This window comes from Camelus dromedarius, chromosome 20, assembly GCF_036321535.1.
Source record: "Camelus dromedarius isolate mCamDro1 chromosome 20, mCamDro1.pat, whole genome shotgun sequence".
Lineage (NCBI taxonomy): Eukaryota > Metazoa > Chordata > Mammalia > Artiodactyla > Camelidae > Camelus > Camelus dromedarius.
This window is the reverse complement of record NC_087455.1, coordinates 31,927,658-31,944,299: the sequence shown is the minus strand read 5'-3', so window position 1 is coordinate 31,944,299 and position 16,642 is coordinate 31,927,658. Positions and strand designations below refer to the sequence as shown.

The following is a 16,642-nucleotide window of genomic DNA, read 5'->3' as shown; positions in this document are numbered from 1 at the left end:
AATTTAGCAGGCAAAATACGGTATCTCATTTTAATTTTAAGCTATACTTTTTGATGGGGGCAAAGAGAAGTAAGTCAGGAAGCTTCACGTCTGTTGAACACAGCAGTACCACCAGATGAGCTGTTACCACTCCCAGAAAGTCCCAGCCTCCCTGGCTCATCACTTAATTGATGTGCTAAGTGATCAGCCCTGTTGGGCCTCCTACAAAACCCTTTTTCCAGGGGAACTACATGATTTACACGTCTTCAGCACAGTGACCTTAACTCTTACTCTGTAGGTCAAACCTATAACTGGTTTTTGCCTTGCTCTTTCTTTTCCAGTAAGTCTAGAGCACACAGATGTACAATCTTTTGTTACTTCCATAAAATGCTAAAAAAAACCCCAAAATTAGATGTCTTGGGATATAATCTTTCCCAAAAGTAAAACTTAATTTTAAAGAGAAACAGAAGATGCATTAATTACTTTAAAAATTGCCCACTGGCAGTCACATTGTTTGCCATGAAATAAAATAGATGTGTCCACTAGGCAACAGCTATCCCTAATTACCTCCAAAGTGCATAAACTTTGCATTGGGAAATGAAGTCCCCATATCACAGGGTAGTAAAATACATCCAGTAAGCCAGCGATCTGCGGCATACCAGTACCAAACATAGGAGTGATGTCCCTGAATCGACTGTAGTTTGGTTTGGACAAGTTTCAAATTTATATGTTTTAAACAACATTGTGTCTGACGTATTTTAAACATTATTTATAAAAAGGAAAGAACTGCTGTAGTAGAAAAATAGAGACCAGAAGAGCAAAGGTAGCGGTTTCTGTTATCTGTCTGGCCTTCCCTGGAACACTGGCTTCAGTTTTGGACCCACTTGCTGAACCAGGTGGCGAGGGACAGGGAGGGAAGAGTTAATGGAACTGGGGATGCTCGGCCCAGAGACAGGACACAAGAGGACCCTTCAGCTGCTTTGATTACAGAAGGGCTGGCAAGCAGAAGACTCCAGAAAGCAGAACTAAGATAAGCATCTTGAATTCACAGGGAGGCTCATTTCAGCTCTAACAGAAGGAAATACTTTCTAATAATTAGAGCTCTCCAAATCATTAGAGTGATGCAAAATGCAACTGAGCTGTCTCCAGGGGCAGAGAGCACTGAGGGTCATTCACATCAAGTAGAATAACCTGTCCCAGGAAGTGTTATGGAGGAAATTCAGGCACGCTGTGGTGTCTGATATGGAGTGGGCTACACAGTTCCTTATCACCTAAAGATGCCTGGACTTTTCTTGTTACTCTAGGAGAAACTTCACTCATGCCTGTTGTGTGGGTGAACTCACCTAAGTGTAGAGGGCCAGAACTCACCTGCGATGATGGCACTGGTTGTGAAGAAAACATGGTTCACCGGCACCACCGCCGCGGTGTTGTAGAGTTTCGTGGCTTGATTCAGGAGCCTAGAGCAGAAGGCACTTACTGAAGGTCTGTCTTTAAGAGAGACGCTCAGCAGTAAGTTAACAATAACATCAAGAAATGCATGTTCTTTAGCTACAACTACAAAGGGAAAGGAAGTGCAGTAAAAGGGCATTTCCAATCAGCAGTCATAGCTTATATGCATCTGATGTATGAGATCAGATGTCAGGTTTTACGGTCTGTTTAAACCAACAACAGTAACAATGAAAAGCAATTAATCATATTCCGAGGCCACAGAAGTTTGAGTTGGAAGCGATTCAAGCTGCTGGACCAGTATCACACTGGGGCTGATTCATGAGGATAGACTCTAGAATCTGTTAAATATCATATCTGGGGAATGGTATAGCTATCCACCGACATGCCACGTGCCAAGAAAGAAGATGGAGAAGTAGAGGAATGTTTAATGTTTCAAAAACAATGCTCAGCACTCCAGCTGCAGAGCACATGTGGGAGCTCAGCTTCCCACTCCGGCCGCCAGCCTGGCTCAGGTTCCCACAGCGGCGCTGTGCTGCCCTGTCAGGGACCAGACCTCTCCTGAAGCAGTGCATTGCGCTGACATCACCTGGGCACTTACAAAAGCACTATGGCTTGGGTCCTATTCCAGAGTAATTGGGAAAAAAAATGTGTGTGTAGAGCCCAGGTTCGCCTGTGTGTGTGTGTGTGCGCACACGTGTGGCTGTGTGTATACAAACATACGCATGTGGACTTGCGTGCTAGTATATATGTGCATGTATACATATATGTACAAACATCCTCAGGTCATGTAAGTGTAATGGGCAGACGGGGCTGAGAACCACCATTCCATAGTTCTGGTGTCTTCATATCATTCTGACAGGTTCAAGGACTGAAACAAGGGTGATGGAAATGTGGTTTGCCTTCAACTGTATCTGGCTTTTAAATTCATGAAGCATAGTTTAAAGATAATGATGCTAATCACTAAATTCCAAAAGATCTTATAGCAGTACTGATTAATTCAGAAGGAGAGAGAGAGATGAAACAAAACAGTAAGATTCAAGTATTAGAAACACAAGTGGTCTTATGAACAAATGAAAGTTTGTTTACAACAAATGAAACAGTGACAGAACATTGGGTTTCTCCAGTAACACACTCCTTGTAACAGGGTCCATATTCAACCCATAACAATTAGACTTTACTTCCAGCATCTAAGGAAGGAACCACTCTCTTCCAGAGTTTGGGCTCTGATTTCCTGGCTGGCACTGGGATGGTGCTTTTGGCACAGAATTTAGGGGTAAACGGAAAACTTTCTGTGGACTCCGGAGAACCTAACAGGCAAAGGCAAAAGCACAATGTGAAATGGACGGGAAGTGACTGGAGCAGATGGGGGGAGGAGGGGAGAGAAAAAGAGAAATTAAAAGTGGTCCATGTCACCACTGTTAGGCCCCAAGAGAAACATAAAACAATCATTTTGCAATCCCATGGGGACAAAGAAAATTCTGGCGAAAGATGCAAAGTTTTGGGGAAAGGATTTCCCTCCCGGCCAAACGTCTGGTTTTGTCCATCTCTGGGCAATTAATGAGCATGAGCTAAGAAATGAAGGTGAAGGGTTCATGTATTTCCTATATTTAGAATGAAATCCTGGATGTGGACCTGCCCCTGTGATTTATTGCTAATGACAACCTGTGTACGATGGATATTAATTACAAGCAGAAGAGCATCAGGAAAGTATCAAAGTGCGCTTGGCTGGATTATGGCCACACTTCAGAACTCACAAAATGTGAAGGCAATGATTAGCAAAAACTTATTATTGGATGTGAAGGATAAAGCGAGGCATATGGGCTGAGGATAAGCTGTAGACCCCTCACCTTTAGAAATCAGTTGCATCTAATTTTAATTGTCATCTGAAGCCAAGAAAGATGAATGCTCAGGGAAGCACGGGAATGTTGAAAGAGTAGGGAGTACGTAGGAGCTAACTTACTTGACTTGGAAAACACAAGATGCGATCATGATGATAAACATGATATAGAAGATGGGATAAGTTAGTTGCGTTTTATCCGTCACAGAAAAAGTGATCATGCCTGAGACAGCTTTTACTGAAATCACAGTCAATGAGGCTGAAAAAGAAAACATAACACACAAATAGAATACATATTTGAGACAGAACTACAAATAAAGGTCTTAACTTTACACGGTAGAGTAGCAGATACCCCTACGATGCTTTAAGAACGAAGACTGCCGGGAGAGGTGGAGGGTAAGACGTGACACTGGCCGAGCAGCGGCGGCCCGGTGGCGCTGGGCTTTCCGTTTGCTTAAATCAGTTAAAGATCTGCTGTGCGACTGGGTGCTTCTGATAATCTTGGGAGCAAGACGCTTATTTTCCATCCCTTACTGTTGAAAGGATGCGGCAGAGGTTACAATTACTAGTCGATGGGAAAGGAGAAAACAATGAAGGGAGGAGACAAGAAAAGGCAGATTGCCCGTGTGACATTAATGGGAAAATAACTATTAAACTCTACTGAAGAAGTTGAAAGCCAAATAGATGAGAAGACTGGAAAGTGAAAAGCGACTCACCCCTTGAGTTTACTAAGGGTTATACTAAGTATACATATGAGCCCTGTTGTTAGTAAACACCTAGGAGCTTCATTAAAAAAAAATTTTTTTTTGACAAAGACATTAATAGGAAGCAGGACAGAGCTGAGTATTCTTTTCTCAGAGTGAACCTTAAATCTCAGATTTACATAAGCAATGTCCATTTTCTTTCTATGCTAAAGAGGAACCTTTCCCTATGAGAAGAAATTTTTCATTGGTTCCAAACAGCAGTGAGGAAAAAGTGGCTTGATAAGGTTATGTCAACATGAAAGCAATGAAGCGTTTTCTGGAAACACCTTGTTTCTGTAGGAAGAAGAGAGTGTTTTTTTTTTGTCTTAGGTCCCTTGAGATTACTGTTGCATATGATTCTATAATTTAGCTGAAACCTACAGAAAGTTAAAAAACAATTTTTACATGAAATCAAATAACTGTAAGTCAAAGGCAATGGGAAGAAATACACCTTTGTTGCTGTTGACCTACCTGGGCATAGTATTTCTGAGCTTTATTCGTTTTAGCTTTTAAAAAGGTATTTTGTGTGTATGTGTGTATATATACATATACATGTATGTATAAAGATTATGTTTAAGATAGCAGGTGCTGGCCAACTAGAAAAGCCTTCTCTAATCTCCCTTTCCCAAAACTGAAAATATCCTTTAAGGGTACCAGGGCACACTTCCCAATCAGGCATTTTCTTTCTGTTAAAAGTCAGCATTAACAGAGGAGACCAGGTGATAAATAATTCCAACAACAACCTCCCGCTGTGAGCAGAGAGGCCCTTACAGCTGGGCCCCCTTCACCTTAAATGGTTTTTGATCTGATCCTTTTACATATTTTCTACAGATTAAGAAAATAGTCATATTTTTAGCTGATCTAGAAGTTTTAAATATTTATAGACGTGTATGTCACTTGATGGTTTAAGTCTATAAGGTTAGCTCCTGAGGGACCTTGACCTCCTCCTCAACAGTTGGCTTGAAGTTAGAGCACAGCGTGGTGACGGGCTTGTGGTCTGGGCAGCCAGATTCCCAAAAGGGGTTGGTCACAGAGAGGGAGTTGAACACACTGTTCCTTTGGGCTCAGAAACTCAGGATCACATAGGTCACCTAATTCAACCACCATCTGATGTGAAGTCCTTTGGCCTCAGAAACTCAGGATCACATAGGTCACCTAATTCAACCACCATCTGATGTGAAGTTATACTTAAATACAAAACAAGAACAAAACTAGAATTCTAAATGAACTATCAGTTGCTATAGTTAATCATTATATTTTCAAAGCATACACAGTCTCCATCTGATTAATCACTATTTATGGTAACTCTGCAAGTTATTTCTAGGCTGGCGTTGGTCAAGTACATCTAAGTTTTTTTCTGAGGGTGGGGGAAGGTGGTTGATGAGGGCATGGGTGGAAATACCAAATTGTAATGCAGTATCATTCTAATATATATATATATATTCTATTTATATATATAAATAGAAAGTACTTACAAATGCACCCAAAAAAAAAAAAGGCTTGATGAAACTACATTAAGATACTATCAGTGCTTATCTCTAGGCACTGGGATGATGAATAACTTTTAAACTCTTTTTTTTAAACTATAAAAGTATACATGTACATTTAAGAAAATTTGGAAAATGCAGAAAAGTCTGGAAAGAGAAAATCACGTGTAACCTCAACACTCATCCCCAAATCATTTTTAACACTTCAGAATATTTCTTCTTAGTTATTTTTCTATCAAAGCATGAATATATCATAACATGTGAATCATACGGTATATACTACTTAGGAACCTGTTTTCCATTGCCATTAAGTATTTTCTATGCCAGTTAAGCATTCTTCTAAAGCATGATTTTTATCAGCTGTAAAATATGTCTTGCTGTGAATTTATGTATTTAGATTGCATCCATTTTTTGGTATTAAAAATGAAGCTGTGAGGGGGAGGGTCTAGCTCAGCAGTAGAGTGAGTGCTCAGCATGCACGAGGTCCTGGTTTCAGTCCCCAGGACCGCCACTAAAAAATAAAATAATTAATTTAAAATTATGTAAAGAAACCTAATTACCCCCTCCCCAAAGCAAAAATGAAGCTGTGATGAATATCCTTAAATATAAATCTTTGTATATCATCCTGCTAATTTCTGTAGAAAAATCACCTAAAGGGCAACTACTGTGTTGACAGCCACCATTCTTCTGAAATCTACTGGCAAACTGTCTTCTGCAAAGGACCAGACACACTCCCAACATACCATGTTACAGTGCTCAATTACATGGATCTTTATATTTTATACTGAAATATTTTATATTTTCTTGGTATCTTTCTCTGTTTTCTTAATTCTTGGCAGTAGACAAATATACTGTACTGTTTTTGCCTAACCTTATGCTGACCCATGTTGAAAATTCAGCCCTCGCAGTATATTCCTAGTTCTTCACCAATTGCTCCTTCCGAAGTTTCCCAAGTGGCCCTCAATGTCTCCTTATTAGAGCCATAAATATTTTATTTATTAATCTGGCTGTGGCAATCCGAGTGTGCTAAGTAAGCACAGAGAAGGAACTCTAGCTTTCCTAGCTTCCTGATCAACTGAAAGGATTCTGCTGTGAGTGTTCAGATGCCTTTAAGAAGGGAGGTTGTGGGGGAGGGTATAGCTCATACTTAGCATGCATGAGGTCCTGGGTTCAATTCCCAGTACTTCCTCAAAGAATAAATGAGTAAACCTAATTACCTCCCCCTACCAAAAAAAATAAATAAATAAATAAATAAATAAATAAATAAATAAATAAAAGGAGGTTGTGGCCACAGGCAAGAAGAGCCACTCACTAGCAGCCCGATCTCTTTCTTCCTGGTTGCCCTCACTTTCCATTTTTTTAGTTCCATTTTTTATATATCACACAAACAGTAACACCAATAAAACAAACAAACAAACAAAAAAAGCAGCCTCCTCTCTACTACCAGTACCTCTCATTCATTTTGTTTCCACATCACGTGTGCTTTCAGTCACAAGGAAGGTAGGTACAATGTGGTGTGTTCCTTTTCCATTTAACATGACACTAGAAATATTTTTCAAAGCTGGTACATGATTTTCATAACCATTTTTTCTTGTAAAAGTCATTAATGATCCAAGCAGCATCGGTGAGTATAAAGATCTTTTTTTTCCTCACTTACTGTAATGAGAACACTTCTGGTATTTCACCATCAGATGTGCTTCAGTTTTTGGTTTAAGAGAAAAATGATTTTCCGATTTCATGGAAACAGAGAATAGAATGGTGGTTGCCAAAGGCTGGGGGCAGGGGAAATAGGGGGTGATGTAGGTCAAAGGGTACAAATTTTCAGTTATAGGAAGAGTAAGTTCTGAGAATCTAATGTACAGCATGGTGGATATAGCTAATAAAATGGTAGAGTTAAAAAAAATAGACTTAAATTCCTGAGAATAGAGCTTAAGCGATCTCACCACACACACACACACACACACACACACACACACACACACGGGTTAACTATTAGTTATCAGGTAATGGATATGTTAATTATCTTTAGCTTGTAATCATTCTACAATGATAACAATATGTGTATCAAATCATCACGTTGTAGCCTTTAAATATATACAATTACGCTTGTCATTTCTCAATAAAAGTTTAAAAAAATGTTTTTAATACACAGGTATCTCTATGCCTCTTGTATTTCAAATTCCTTATTAGGAGTGCACATTAAACCTTTAATATGCTTTTTCAGCATCTATGAGATAATGACACATTTCCTTTTTGAGTCATTAACGTGATGAATTATATTAATGGATTTCCTAAAGGGTCAGCCTTTCATTTCCACAATTAGTTCGTTGGTAATGAATTTAAATCTTTATCTCACTATGCTCAGTTCTAGTAAAGTATACATAGTGTAACTAGAACAGACATGGTCTTTGTTCTCATGGAACTAATCTGTCAAGGAAGATGCGCTCAAAACAATTTATAAATATATAAATAGAACACATTAAGTAGAAGTGATTACAAATGTGAAAAAGAACTGGTTTCATCAAGACCACTTGGTCATGAAGTATGATGTGTCTTGCATTCCATTTGCTAATTTTTATTTGGGATTTTTACTTCAATATTTGTTAGTGAAATTAGTTCATAGTATTCTTGTGCTATTTGAGAGGAGTATTTATACAGAATATGTAAAAAAAAAAAAAAAAAAAAGAGCAAAAGCTTTCTTCTTATGTCCTCAGGTACTCTGAACAACACCGGAATAAATCTGGTCCTCACAGAATTTAAGGCATCACCTATGAAACTCTAGGCCTGGTTCTTTTTAGGATGTAGCCTTTTAACAACTCCTCTATTTTCTCCATAGTTATTTTCCTTAAAAAAATAAGTGATTCATTCAAGTTTTAACATTTATTTTCATTATCTGTGTATTATTTCTAATTTTCAGTACTCGATATATTTTGTCTCATGCGGATCTATTTTATTGTCTTTTAAGAACTGATGCTTGGGTTGATAAATCAACCCATTGCTTTTCTGTTTTCTAGTTCATTAATTTTTGCCTTTACTAATTGTTCCTTTCTGCCTGCCTCAGCTTTATTTCAGTGTCTTTTTTCCCCCCGAACTTCTTGAGTGTTTAACTGACTTACTTAAATTTAAAGCAATGAATTTCCTTCTGAATATAGCAGTAGTCATAAACTATACATTTAATATTAAGTGTTTTCATAATAATTTAAGAAATATAATGCTGTAATGAAATCTTGGTTTCTACTTCGGCCCAGCTGCAGTTAAGCATCTGACATTTGCAGGTGCTATGGTTTCACTGGTTTCTATTTTTGTTATTATTTTCTGTTTTTATTTCACTGTGATCTGAGAATGTGGTCTGTACTATTTCAACTTCCTGGAATTTATCAAAAATTTCTTTGTGGCCAATTATAAGATCAGCTTTTGTAAATGTTACACAGGCACTTGAAAGAAGGTATATTCTGTTTTCTGGATTTGGCGTTCAACATAGAGCTGCCGGATCAAAATTAAGCAGTTTCTCAAATTTTACCTATTTTTCTGTCTGCTTATTTCCAAGAGCTTAGAGAAGTCTCCTGTTCCTCTTATATTTCCGTTAACGTAGTTTCTGAAATAGCTGCAGCCCAGTCTACTGAGGGCCCCCTTCCCCAGCTGCCTGCTCCTTCCAAGCCCCAGTCCTGCCCTATTTAGCAACTAAATGCCAAGAGGGGCGCCTTCCAGGATCCTCTGTTGCATTTAATGCTTCTGCCTTGATTTTAATTTAGATGGTAATACCGTGACCTTCTTTAACTTTCAGTTGGAGTTACGGTGTTTTAGATAAAATTTACGTATTGAAGTCAAAATATTTCACAACCAAGGGTCAGTCGGAAAGGGTGCTATTTCAAAAACCCTTATAGAGCTGAACCAGGGCAAACTGGCTGAATCCAATTTCAGAATCGTTTTCAAAATCAACATGGGAATATTTCTGAGGTCCAGTCTGGGAATCTTCCTGTTTTACTTGGTAAATTTACCTGATTTACATTTATGATCATAGCTGGTATGTATGGTCTTAATTCTATTACCTTATTTGAAATTTCCTTTATTTTCGATATTTTTGTGTATCATGTGCATGCTTTCCCTTAGTTTTTCTCCTTCACTGGCAGTTTGGAAGAGAACAAATATAAAGTTCCTTTCCTGTTCTTTTGATCAACAGCATACCTGAATAGGTTCTAGAGTACATTTGTTTCTGTAAATAACTATCACTGATGCAAATCTTCCAATTTGAAGGAGAGAACTAGCTGATGAAATGAAGAAATGAAAGCTCCAGCACCTCATGAACACAGGGGCTGCAGCTGCCCCAACAGTCCAAGTACTATCCATTAAGTCAGAGCGAACGACACCTGACAGACGGGTCATCTCTTGGGCAAAGAAGGGGCAAAGGAAGAATTATAAATAGATTTTTAAAAAGGGAATCTTCCAAATGATTAGTGAGATCTCCTAGTGTTGATATATATGACTGTGTGTGTGTGTGTGTGTGTGTGTGTGTGTGTGTGTGTGTGTGTGTGTGTGAGAGAGAGAGAGAGAGAGAGAGAGAGAGAGAGAGAGAGAGAGAGAGAGAGAGAGAGAGAGAGAGAGAGAGGGAGGGAGAGGGAGAGGGAGAGGGAGAGGGAGAGAGAGACAGACACCAGAGTGGGTGGGGAGCAGTGGAGGAGGAGGAGTGGGGAGGGAGAACAGATTTCAAATGTATTGTGGGCTTATCTGAGTAGTTTTCAAATCTTACCGGTTCCTCCAGAAAAAAAGGAAATGGGTATGTAAACAATGAACAGAAGTAACGTATTTAAGAAAATCATACTGCTTACATTTATGTTTCATATTATCCCCATTTTAAGTTTTTTTTTTAAATGTAAACAGGATAGGCCTCGGTAATCAATTTGTGATACAAAAGTTTCAGTTGGCCAGGTTCATTCATTTGTTCCTCTTTTATATTTTTCATTTATTTACTAAAAGTAAAAAAAATCTCCAAATTGCCAGAGAGCAAATAAAAATAGATATTTAAGAATTTTTATTTCTTGGTAATTTTAAATAACAGTTGTAGCAATGGACATACAAAACGTAGTTTGCTTCACTGAGACTCAGTTTCTTTCTAGAGATCAGAATTGAAAAGTAGAAACAATGAGAAAAAATAGGATGCTCAAATATTTTCCTTCAAACTCTTCTAGGATTTAGCATTGCTAGATTAGAGAATTAGAAACAGTTTACCCTATCAAATTCCCCAGGACATTTTTCACAGAACTAGAATAAATAATCCTAAAATTTATGTGGAGTCACAAAAGACCCAGAATTGCCAAAGCAATACTGAGGAAAAAGAGAAACTGGAGGCATAACCTTCCCAGACTTCAGACAATACTACAGAGCTACGTAATCAAAACAGCATGATATGTGCAAAAGATCAGACATATGGATCAATGGAACAGAATAGAGAGCCAGAAATAAACCCACACACCTATGGTCAACTAATCTTTGACAAAGGAGACAAGACTATATGATGATAAATGACAATCTCTCTCTGGGAAAGCTGCACAGCTGCATATAAATCAATGAAATGAGGACACTCCCTCACACCATACACAAAAATGAACTCAAAATGGCTTAAAGACCAACATAAGACATGGCACTCTAAAGCCCCTAGAAGAAAATGTAAGCAAAACTTTCTCTAACATAAATCATAGCAATGTTCTCCTAGGTCAGTTTCCCAAGGCAACAGAAATAAAAGCAAAAATAAACACATGACACTTAATCAAACTTATAAGCTTTTGCACAGAAAAGGAAACAAAATGAAGAGACAACCTATGGACTAGGAGAAAATATTTGCAAATGATGTGACTGACAAGGGCTTAATTTCCAGAATATACCAATACTCATATAACTCAATATAAAAAAAAAACCCAATCAAAAAATTGGCAAAAGACATGAACAGACATTCCTCCACAGAAGACACACAGCCAATAAGCACATGAAAAGATGCTCAATATTGCTAATTTTCAGAGAAATATAAATCAAAACTGCAATGAGATATCACCTCACACCTGTCAGAATGGACATCATTCAAAAATCCACAAATGATAAAAGCTAGAGAGGGAGTGGAGAAAAGGGAACTCCCCTATGCTGTTGTTGGGAATGTAAATTGGTGAGGCCACTAAGGAAAACAGTATGGATATTCCTTAGACAGTTAAAAATACTTTTATGATCCAGCAATTCCATTCCTGGCATGTATCTGGAGAAAACTCTAATTTGAAGATACATGCACCCCGCTGTTCATAGCAGCACTATTTACAACAGCCAATGCATGGAAGCAACTTAAATGTCTATTGACAGATGATTGGATAAAAAAGATGTCACACACACACACACACACACACAATGGAATACTACTCAGCCATAAAAAGAATGAAATAATGCCATTTGCACCAAAATGGATGGACCTAGAGATTATTATACTAAGTGAAGTAAGTCAGAGAGGGAAAGAAAAATACCATATGATATCACTTATATGTGGAATCTTTAAAAAAATTGATACAAATGAACTTATTTACAAAACAGAGACTCACAGACATAAAAAACAAACTCATGGTTATCAAGGAGAAAAAAGGGGGAGGGGTAAATTGGGAGTTTGTGATTAGCAGATACAAACTACTATATATAAAACAGAAAAACAACAAGGTCCAACTGTACAGCACAGGGAACTACACTCAAATCTTGTAATAGCCTATAATGAAAAAGAATATATATATGTATAATTGAATCACTATGCTGTATACCAGAAACTAACATTATAAATCAACTATACTTCAATTAAAAAAATTTTTTTAAGAGAAAACAACATATCCTTACCTAGAAGTGCCACCAGGGTTAGCAGAATCACAATGTGCTTCATTCCTTTTCTTTTATGGAAATACAGGAGGATGCAGAAAATTAATATTTCTAAAATCTAGAAATGAAAAAGATGATGAATAATGTATACATTATTCTATGCAAAGTTTTCAGAGTGTCACACTTCTCTTTTTGATTTTGCAACAATTCTCCTATGAGATTTGAGGGTGACTGGAGTTCCTAAGGACAATTTCAAGTACATGAGAACAGGATAAGCTTCAGCCATCCAGAGCCAGGGCCTATTTGGCAATGACGCCCAAATCAAGATCTCCAGTTCTGACCTCCCTGCAGCTCTAGTCTCATTTACCCAGCTGCCCACCAGACACTTCCACATGCATGTTTGATGGCATATCACACGATTACAGGTGACACTTACCCCGATTGCCCACCTTCCTTACCTGTTCCTCCTGGGCCGCCACTCGGTAGGTGGCCTTAGCACATGCCCTGTTGCACAGGGTGAAAACTGCTCCCTCTCCCTCACTCCCTGCCACCCTCTCTGTCCACTGCAGGAGCTGCTAATTCTTCCCTGATTTGACTCTTGCCACCTTACAGCCCAGCCATTCCACAGCAAGAAGAATCATTTAAAAACACAACCTGGATAATGAAATATTTCATTCGTAGAGGATGTACAGGAGATACATGTAAGGTATTTACAGTGATATGACAGGTGCTCATGGGCCCTCTGCCCAACCTGAGAAACAGAACCTCTCGGTCCCTGCAAGGTCTCCCCTCCCCAATTGCACACCCCTCCTCCTGCGACCTCTCTGGGCACCACTGCACTGCATTTTGCATTTACCATTCATTTTCTCTATGGTTTATCGCATTTCTATGTATCCCCATGTGACACTGCTTATTTTTGCATGTTTGGACTTCATACAAGTGGAATCATACTTGCTTTTTTTCACTATGCATTATGTTCATGAGACTCATTCAGGATGATACATGTAGTAAACATAAAATTAGATCTAGTCATTCCTTTGCTTAAACCTCCTATGGTTTCCTATCACATTAAGAATAAGATCCAAACTCCCTCCTGCATTACAAAGCCCCAGCAGACTGCCAGGATCGCATCATGTTGTACAATTGGCTCCTGGATGGTCCAACCTGCACCAGCCACAAATGGCCTTTTTTCTCCCACCAGTGCTTTGCAGGCCTCAAATCGCTCCTGCCTTTAGGTCTTTGCACTAACGGTTTGCCCTGCCCGGAAGGCTCTTTCCCTGAGCTACTGTTTGTACAATGGCTCCTCCTAGTCACTCAGCATTCAGGTTAAACGTCCCCTCCTCTGAGAGGTCTTCTTGAATCACTCTGATCTAACAAAGCCACCCAGTCGTCCTATCACAACCCTGAACTCAGGTGGCTCCTGTGGAGCGTTTTATTATCATCTGGCGTGTTTCCTGTTCCCGCGTTTATGGGCTCTTGTCTGTCTCCACACTAGCACACTCTGTGAGAACAGGGACCTGATCTGCGTCCAGGGCCCGGCACACAGTTGGTCACTCAATAATGTATAATATTTGTGGAATTAATAAATTACACCTCAAATTTAGTACGAACAACTTGCCAACAACACAGACCCAATGTCTAATAAACAGTGTTCAATAAGTATTTGAATGTCTAAAATTTTCCTCCCCTTAAGAAACTCTAGTGTAATTTTGAGTTCTCAGTTTTATTTTTTATTTTTTTTCTTTTTTGAAGCCCTAAGATAACTTAAATCAAAGGGTTTTTTTTTTTCCTCTAAGAGACAGTACCTCTGGACTGAAATCATACAGTATGAATGTTTATGTTGGATAAATAAAAGTACGAATGCTAATTTTTTTCTTAAAACTCACCAGAGTTAGGGACTTCACTACTTTCAAGACTGCATTTTACTTATGGAATCCTCTCTAAAGAAACAGAAGTCTCTACTGTTCCAACTCAAGGTTTTGCTTGTTGGCTTGTTTTTCCCTGTAGTCCTCCGTGGGCACAGAAAACAACAGGACCATATCCTTCTCATTTAAAAATCTTTTCATCTAATGTGGAAGATTAACTCATCCCTTAGCCTTTTCGTTTCCTGGTAAATTAAACCAATTGTTTTAACTTCTCCTCATAGGACTTATTTGCTAGACCTTTCGTTTAATCAAGCTGTGCTACAAAAGCTATTAAACTCCTATCTCTTTGCCTTCCCAAAAGCTACCATCAAAACAGAGCTCTCTCTGGGCTTGGTCTCCCCTCAACCATGGGTTGCCATTTCTCACGAGATGCAGTTACAAACAGCTCACAGCGGCACCTGGGACCACTGAATTTGTGGCTGGAGAGAAGAAAGCTCTCCCTGCACTGATGCTCCAAGCACGTTAGCTAAATCTGTCAGCGTGCCGATTATTAATTTGTGGGGGGTGGGGTGGTGAGGCTAGTTATCTGCTCTAAAAATCACGTGTGACTTTTTTTTTTTTTTTTTTTTTTGCAAATTCCATCTCTGTGGCTTCAGATAAATAAAACATGAGTTTCTATTATTCACATAATGACTGTAGTGGCCTTGGGTTCTGTCCTGGGGCCAGAGATCATGGAGCGCCTAGGAACAAAACATTCAAGCAGCATGAATTAATGTTAATTCCACCCCCTCCTCTGAAAACACCAGCACTAAAGCAGCTGTGATTTCTGCAGGTTGCTGCCACCCAGGAAGAGGCTGCTTTGCTGCGTGCTGTCTCAGAGGCCAGAAATAATAAGGGCACAGTCCGCACACTCACCACATGATTTACTTGAACTCATTCATTGCATCCTCACAGCAATCTTAGGAGGCAGGCACCATCATTATCTTCACTTTACAGAGGCGGAAACCAAGATTCAGAGGGGTTAAGTGGCACAGCTCTGGTAGGCATAAAAATGCCCTTCCCACTCCCCTCGGCTGCTCAAGATGCCCACATCCTACCTCTGGAACTTACGTTACTGTACATGGCAAAGAGGCTTTGCAGACGTGATTAAGGCTATGGACCTGAGATGGGGAGATTATCTGGGTGGGCGCGGTTTAGTCACAAGGGTCCTTTAAAAGCAGAGAACCTTCCCAGCTGTGGTCAGAGAGAGATGTAACGTGAGAAAGACCTGAGTTAAGGAATGCTGGCCGCCTCTAGACGCCGGAAAAGACAAGGAAACAGACCCCCCAGGGGTGCTAGCAAGGAATTCAGCCCTGCCAATAACTTGATTTTAGTCCGTGAGACCCATTGTTGGACTTCTGACCTTCAAAACTGTCAGAAAATAAATTTGTGTTGTTTTAAGCCACTACTTGTGACAACTTGTTATGGAAATAATGATAAACTAATTCAGGTTTTGGTACCTGCAGTCTTTCCAGAGGAATAAAGTTTTCAGGATGAGTTTTTCTGAATTGATTCTGGGTTTTCTGGATTCGTTCTCTACTCTGATTTGATGTAAAGGCACTCACCCTTTTTTTTTCAGTGGTAAAAAGAGTTCACGGGATGATGTGACAACAGAGATACACAAAACTTCACCACTGGAAGCCCCACTTCCAGTACCAAAATCTGACCCCACATTCACCTCATTTTCTCTCACCAAGTTCTTTCTTCAAAGTACAGCCTTTGATATGGCTTCCCTGTCCAAAAGAAATGAGCTCACGAAGGTTCTCTCTAAGGTCAAGTGTGGACAAAGATCTGGTCCTTCGAGGTCAGCCTGGATTAATTCCACATGGAGAGCTATGTGGGGAATCGGGCTGGTGTGTGCACTCTGGAGGTGGACTACTGGGTTCTGAGTTCTGGCTCTGCCACTCAGTATTTATGTGACCTTGGACAAGTGACAGAACCTCCCTACCTCTGTTTCCCCGTCGGCCAATGTCTAGGGCTGCTCCGCGGGTAAAGGACAGATGGCAGAGGGAGCAGGCACAGGGCCCGGCCTGCTGGGTGGGTGCTGGCCGCCGCAACCACAGAGGCACATCTGGCGCGGACCTGCAAGTGCTGCCTACGTTCAGACAACAAAGCAAATGAACTGCATGCAGGAGACCTAGAGGCCTTAAAAATATTACACAGCTTCCTTCCTTCAGGATTTAACATCTGGCGGTGGGTGTTGAAGTGGCTTTTGCTGGAAAGGCTGACTTAATAATCGGCTTTAGGGTTGAGAATTACACCGAATCACTGGCTGGACCCCTGCTTCTGCTGATCTGACTTTTCTGTTGGGGGAAGAAAAAGCGAGCACCGTGCAGATTAGTCTGTGAAGGATTCTATGTTCACAGAAGAAGTTTCCATCTGAATAGTCTGCTGGGAAATCTGGGT

The 16,642-nt window shown here is 39.7% G+C and overlaps 1 protein-coding gene across 1 annotated transcript in view; it reads right to left on the bottom strand.

Annotated features, from left to right (window-relative positions):
- Nucleotides 1–16,642, bottom strand: part of NIPAL2 (NIPA like domain containing 2) — a 71,413-nt gene that overhangs the window by 6,271 nt on the left and 48,500 nt on the right. Inside the window, exons 6-8 of the mRNA XM_031439282.2 lie at nucleotides 12,354–12,450; nucleotides 3,389–3,524; nucleotides 1,348–1,436 (exon numbers count right to left, since the gene is read on the bottom strand). Of these exons, the coding sequence (XP_031295142.2) occupies nucleotides 1,348–1,436; nucleotides 3,389–3,524; nucleotides 12,354–12,450 (322 nt within the window). The remainder of the gene's footprint in view (nucleotides 1–1,347; nucleotides 1,437–3,388; nucleotides 3,525–12,353; nucleotides 12,451–16,642) is intronic.